The sequence below is a fragment of the Erigeron canadensis genome, chromosome 6, assembly GCF_010389155.1.
Source record: "Erigeron canadensis isolate Cc75 chromosome 6, C_canadensis_v1, whole genome shotgun sequence".
NCBI classification, from domain to species: Eukaryota; Viridiplantae; Streptophyta; class Magnoliopsida; order Asterales; family Asteraceae; genus Erigeron; species Erigeron canadensis.
This window is the reverse complement of record NC_057766.1, coordinates 35,597,599-35,604,808: the sequence shown is the minus strand read 5'-3', so window position 1 is coordinate 35,604,808 and position 7,210 is coordinate 35,597,599. Positions and strand designations below refer to the sequence as shown.

General features: G+C 34.4%; 2 protein-coding genes across 2 annotated transcripts; one reads left to right on the top strand and one right to left on the bottom strand.

The window, feature by feature from the left end:
* The first annotated feature begins 537 nt into the window (after nt 1-537).
* On the top strand, nt 538-2,947 carry LOC122602529 (zinc finger protein BALDIBIS-like). Its single transcript, XM_043775134.1, has 3 exons — nt 538-830; nt 961-1,360; nt 1,662-2,947. Exons 1-3 carry the CDS (start codon nt 674-676, stop codon nt 2,557-2,559), a joined length of 1,455 nt encoding a protein of 484 aa, XP_043631069.1. The 5' UTR covers nt 538-673; the 3' UTR covers nt 2,560-2,947.
* Nucleotides 2,948-4,822: 1,875 nt separating this feature from the next.
* Nucleotides 4,823-5,545, bottom strand: LOC122604785 (fasciclin-like arabinogalactan protein 12). The gene has a single exon (XM_043777652.1). The coding sequence runs from the start codon at nt 5,543-5,545 to the stop codon at nt 4,823-4,825; it is 723 nt and encodes a 240-aa protein (XP_043633587.1).
* Between the last annotated feature and the right edge of the window lie 1,665 nt (nt 5,546-7,210).

Genomic DNA, 7,210 nt, shown 5'->3' with positions numbered 1-7,210 from the left:
AACAAAAATAAATTTTGGCAGGAATTGAGAAAAAAAGAAAATGTGAATAAGAATAAGTTGGCAGTAAAGGTCAAAAGTTACTCACGGAGAAGGCATCAATAATTATGCAAAGGGAGAGGGAGAGGTATGTATGTGGTCCACTTGAGTTTCTGACTGACCGACTTTACATAACAACCCGTGTGTGACCTAAACATAATTCTCTCTCTCTTTCCCTCTCACTGTGTATGTGTGTTTGTTTTTAAGTGTGTTGAATATATATATTCTCTACTCTTTTTTTTTTTTTTTCTCAAACGTGTACTCTTAATTTCTTCATATATGATATTATTCTGACCAAGATTCAAAGCAACAACAAGATCTCCATGTGTAGTTTAATGAAAAGGAGTAACATGAACACTTACAAGCTAGGTGGTTGTTATTCTTGGTGGTTTGCGTCATCATCTTTGAAGAACATTTGATATATGGAATCACATGCTCATACATCATCCTCATCCTACCTCATCATCATCAAATATATATATAAAAGTTATACTATATATATATATATAGCATCATCATCATCATCATCATCACCATCTTTGATTTTGCATATATCTAGCTATTTTTAGTAGCTTTGATTGATTAATTAATTAATTATAACCTTATTATATAATTACTCAAAATTTGTTGATCCGAAATGATGTCTTGTGATGGTTTTTCATCACCTCAACCTTCTTCACTTACACCTTTCACTCATGAAACAATAATCTCAAACCCTAACCCTAATAATAATAAGAATAATAATAATAATAATAATTCGACTAAACGAAAGCGCAATCTACCGGGAAACCCAGGTATATCAATTAATATTGATCATGGTATATCAATAATTTGTTGTTTGTTTTATATATATATATATATATATATATATGTGTGTGTGTCTGTGTGTTTTTATTTAATTGAGTTTATTATATATATATATAGATCCAGATGCAGAAGTGATAGCGTTGTCGCCAACTTCGTTGATGGCAACGAATCGATTCGTGTGTGAGATATGTAGCAAGGGTTTCCAAAGAGATCAAAATTTGCAGCTTCATAGAAGAGGGCATAACTTGCCTTGGAAGCTTAAGCAAAGGAACAAAAATGAAGTTGTTAGAAAGAAAGTTTACATATGTCCTGAAACAACTTGTGTGCATCATGATCCTTCTCGAGCTCTTGGAGATCTTACGGGTGTTAAGAAGCATTTTAGCCGGAAACACGGTGAGAAGAGGTGGAAGTGTGATAAGTGCTTGAAGAAGTATGCGGTTCAGTCTGATTGGAAGGCTCATAGCAAGATTTGTGGCACTAGAGAGTATAAATGTGATTGTGGAACACTTTTCTCCAGGTATACATGCATTTTGATTATCGATCATTAATTAGATTTATATGTTGATTAATTAGGCTTAGGCTGATATTTAATTACTTGACTAAGAGATTATATATTTGCGAGATCCGGCCATGTGAATGACATTGACTCACAACATTCAGAAAGCTGGCTCAGAGCTTTCTGAATGTTGTGAAATCGGATTTCATAAGTATTAGCTATTAATTATTAGTGATGATTATCACACACACACATATATATATATATATATAAACGATGAATGAATTGGAATGATAAATTTCAATAATTATGGAACATGCAGGAAAGATAGCTTTATAACACATAGAGCATTTTGTGATGCTATATCGGAAGAAAATTCAAGAATGGCTTCATATCCAGTCTTTCAAAACACCTCAAGTCTCAATTTCCATAATGAGCTAATGATGATGAATGGTACTGGAATAAACCGGATAACGAATCCACAGTTTCCGGTTATGTTTGGTGGTGTGAGTGGGCTAGAAAGAGGTCCAGATGGAAATGGGTTGAAACCAAGGTTACCAACTTGGTTACACAACCATGATTACAACATTAATAATAATATTCCTCTTACAAATTCGACAAATAGCTCATCATTTTTGGGGTCAACAAGTTTGAATAACAACAATAATGGTGGAATCTTATCATCAGAAATGATGCAATGGCTGAGTAGAAACCAAGGAGCAATTGGAAATTATACAGAAATGCCCTTAAAAGAGGAACAAGATAACAACGACCAAGAGGAAATGGACTTGAGCCCAATGTATAATGATTATGGTGGTTGTCCTAACGCACAGCCTCCTCCAACTCTTTTGTCCGCCACTGCCCTCTTACAAAAGGCGTCTCAAATTGGGTCCACGACAAGTACCTGCTCAAGCGGGTTTCAGCTCATGAACAAAAGTCATGAGATGTCCGGGTTTGGTTCTTCTTCTTTGAGCCAATGTGAGAACTTAAGTGGTGATCAGATGATGCACGGCGCAGATGGACTAATGATGATGATGATGGCGGAGTTGAAGCAAAAGACATCAAGCGGCATTGACTCTGGTGATGGTAGTTTGACAAGAGATTTTCTTGGTGTAAAATTGGGGAACGATCAGCCAAGAACGTTCAGTTTGCAACAAGAGTTAAACAGCTTCACTTGTTCGATGAACGATTCAAGCATTGGATTCACAGGAAGTCAATGATCGAGCTAGCTAGAACATGTGCTTAATTAATTTGGCTCATTTAGTACTCGTGTCTATAGAATATATATGCATGTATTTGGGATGATGATATATATGATAAAAGTGACCCTTGTCATATATATTCATTAATTAGTCCTCCTAGCTAGCTAGGTGTAATTGGGTCAGGGGAACATGACCAATCAGGCTGGTCCGGCTCGGTCTGATCTAATTTGGTTTGGTCCAGTCTAGTTTAAAAGTTCTCGTACGATTGGGAACAATTCATCTGTTACGGGTACGTGGTAAGTAGCTAGTGTGGTGGCCGTAAGGCTAGCTAGCTAGCTCATCATATATATAGGACCTTTTGTAAAATCGACATCTTTATGATTTACATGAGTGATTCTTAGCGAAATGTGTTTGTTGACAATTAATGTATCTTGAGACAAATTTTGGTTTTAAAACATTAGTAGGCGGTACGTACGTGTAATGAAAATCTTAAAATATACAAAAGCTAGCCAATGAGCTTTTAATCTAGCGGTGTACGTAAAAAGAAAGTGGAAAGTTTTACCTTTCTAGAAGTCCGATATTGAAATCATATCATTAACATTTAATTACTAACTTAAAAAATAATACGGAGTAATTATCAACCAGTACTACTATTTACTGGTATAAAAAAAAAGAAGCTTAGACACACTTGCTAGTTTTACATGTTCCGTATTTTGTTTTTCTTCTTCTTTGGACGCATAACTGTATATGATTCCAGTAGTACTTAATTAATTGTCAACTAACATCACAAACATAGCTAGTCTTATTCTTATAGCTAGAATAGAATGTTAGTTAGCGCTATTACATTATTATATGTATAAAATAAAAACTGAAATTCTATTTTCTCGACCATTTTTTTAATTAACGTTTATCAAAACAATATTGACAAAAACTGAAAAGCACTAAAAGTCAATGTAAGCGGCTATATATACGTAGTCAAATAAATGTTCTATATATCTTCTTAGTCTATCTCCAATATTAAGTACGTCATTAAACATATTGAGCTATCACATCATATCTTTATAAATCTTTAAAATCATTGCACATCTTTAAAATCGTTTAGTTTACCTCTAATTAACCATACAAACATCGATATATATTCTTACATTTATATATATACAAACAAAAAAACAATACTGGAGATACCCTAAGGGTATACCTTTATGTAAAGACATACACCCAAAAAACTTTAGTTTTAAAATTCAATAACAAAGAATATTCATGTACAACTAAGAGCATTTAAAAATACCCTCAAAGATAGTCTTAAGAATTAAAAGAGTATATTTGACTATTATTTGCTGCAAAATAAGATATTTAGTTGTTGGGAGAGAGTTGGGACCAAATAGGGAATATCACAGTAGTGACTGAGTCAGCATGAATTGACTTGATTGTGAGTGTCTCATGGGCCGGTCGAATGGGTTTGTAAACAGTCTTTAATTTAACAATTAATAGTAATGGTTGGGCTGGGCTGGACTTTAGTACATTTTTAATTTTTTTTGTTTTTAAAAGTTTGTTAGTAATGGGTGAGCCAATGTGTGAACATTTTGTTGTTTTTCAAAATTTGTTTCTGGTAGGCTGGTAGCCATGCACTAATTAAAAAAGTTCATTATTCGGACGTATAAATATTGCATTATGGCTTGGTTAAGTTAGAAATACACTAACTAGGGTTATCGATTATGTCCTTATATTAGTGTTTAGTGACTAACTAGTGAAGTTTAACTAGAATTTATGTACTTCTTTTTGAACTCCTTTTCTTTTCTTTTTTTTTTTCCTTTTTTTACAAGTGAATTTTACCCTAGATGCGTATGATGTGTGCTAATCGTACAACGAAAGGGTCATGCACTAAGCGGATCTTAAATAGTCTTTCTCACCATGCCACCTCCTTTATTGGAAAATACCATCGAGGAGAACCTACCAAGGCTCGAACTCAAGACCGTGGAGTAAAACTCCCCCGACACCCCTGGCCACTGGGGTTTAACCCAAAGAGTTGAATCAATATACAATGTAGAGAGTACATTAAGATATTAAATCCCTTACAAAAATAAGCTGAAGATCGCATTTTCCTTTTAATATTAGTTGCACATATTTTTAAAAACAGAGTCGGGTGCCAAAATGAACACACAGTAGGTTACAAAGTTCACATCGAGTTAACAAAATCACGCACCACACAATAATACTAACTATCACAATTCTCAATCACTCAAAAAAAAAAAAAGACACATGCAAAATAATGTGCCAATTGTTACAAGTAATTATACATTGCCATGAAAGCAATCAAACCCATCATCAAGCAATGCAAGTCACAACCCAAATCACGTGCACCCGAAGAGTGGAGGCTGGTGGCTGGAGTTTCATCATCCCCATTTTTCGTTGGGTTAGTCTTTTCGGGTTGAGGTGCAGGGGCGGTTGCTGGAGGTACCGGGCCAAACAACTTCATGGGCAAAAGCACTTTGTCCACTTGATACACAGCAAGTGAACCATCTGTATAGATTGTATTGGCTACGGTCGCGTTAACAACACCAGTGGTCAGATTCACACTGTTTCCGGAAGTAGTTATATTCAAAGGGAAGTTATAGAAAGCACTATCCCCTGCTTGTGTTCGCAACGGGTTGCTTAAGGTTTGAAACTGTGACGTGGAAATGAATGTGGGGAGGACGTGGAACTGGATTAGTTCGTCCTTTTCTTGCTCAGACAATGAGTTTAATGTGCCCGCCGCGAGGCTTGTGAAAGCATTGTCTATAGGGGCAAATACGGTCATGCCTTGTTTGGAGTTGTTTAGTTGTGTGTTGATTTGATCACCTACATCAGTTATGGCAAAAAGGTGGATGAGGGTGGTAAATTGGCTAGCTTTTTCCAAGATTTTGGTAATGTTGGTGGGACCGGGCGGTGCCGGTGCCGGTGCTGACTGGGCTAGGGTGGTGGTGATGGTGCATAGGATTAGTAGTAGCAAGAATTGTAATGCCATTTTGTTTCTTATTTTGGGAAGAAAAATAAGGGAAGGATTGAGAATAGTGGATTAGGAGTGAGATGTGTGTTGAAATGGGTCAAGGGTTTTTATGGTGAGGGGTGGAGTAAATATTGGTGAAATGGGTCTATTATACATAGTTGAAGATTTCTAAAAGTTTGAGTTGGTGATAGGTTGTGATTTTTAGTTCAAGTTGTAATTTCATACTTCTATTCATATTGGTAAAATAAAATTAAAAAATGGAACTTAATTCATATCATAATGATAGTTAAAGTAGTGAATTTTTTTATTTTTTATTTTTTTTTAAGTTGAAATTCGCTTGAGAACTTCATGTCGTGATTCGACAGTGGGAGGTCTAACATACGCTGTCTTAATCGGGTTCGCGCTAGAGAACTCCCACAAAGTAAAAATGTCTATTTCAAATACCCAATGGTGGGAAAACCCCCTACTAATCCACCCGAAGGCACGACGATCAATAGGGGTAAACCCTGCTTCCCAGACTTGAACCTGGGTATACCCAAGTCAAGCCTTCATAGAAAGACTTCCTATGTACTTCCCAAGTGTTGAACCAAAGACCTCCTGCTTATAAGGCAGATGCTTAACCACTTGAGCTAAATAGGAAGTACAAGTAGTGAAGTTGCTTACTCTTATAAACCTTTTGAATATTAATAAAAGTTTAATGTTAAAAAAATGTTTAAATATAATGCAAGTTGGTAATCTCTCTATGTTAATCAAAGCTCAAAATGATGTAACATCAATTTAATTAAGAATCAACTATTTATTTGTTTGTTTTAGAAAATTATTTATGATGATAATTGATAAGTATAATACAAAAGTTATGAATAGTGTTTATTTTAGATGAAATTTAGTTATGCTTTGTTGTAGTTTGAATTGGAATTAAACACACAATTACTTAAATGATGAGTAGAAGAAAAAGTAAAAATAAAAATAAAAATAAAAATAAAAATAATAATAATAATAATAATAATAATAAATAAATAAAAATAAAAAATAGAAGAAGAAAGAAAGGGAGATAGGGTCGGGTATCTAAATTTACTTAGAAAGGCATGAAACAAATAAGTTATCAAAGTGGGGTCACATACTATAATAAAATAAAATTAAAATATTAGAAATAAATTGCTAATGCTTTCTTTTTAGGATAGTTTTAATTAAACAAAAAAAAAAAAACTTGGACGACTGAAAATACTCTTAACTAGGATGAAGATCCGTTTGTAAGTGTACTTTTCATTATAATTCAGTGATTGAGCATTAACTGTACATACTGTAGGTCTCGAGACATGGGAAAGACATTTGAAAGAATTTTGATAATAAAGTCCTACAGTGAAGCAGGTTTGAGTTCTGGTCAGAGTTTTATAAGTTACATCCCTTGTTGCGAGCAAATGATCCACACCTTTAAAAAAAAAAATGTGCATTTGTAAGTTCTAAAATAGAAATCACAAATTTGATCTTTGACGTGAACCTTTTAACAGTTATGAAGGCTCGTGGGGAAAAAAATTAATTAAATGAGGTAAGAGACTGAGGGGAAAAAAAAGCTAGATTACCAGGGATTGGGACGAATTTGTACCAACAAACCAATCGAGTCAACTAGTTTAACATTTTCTTCAATGAAGTACGCTCAATCACTAAAGTTTATTTGAATCAACC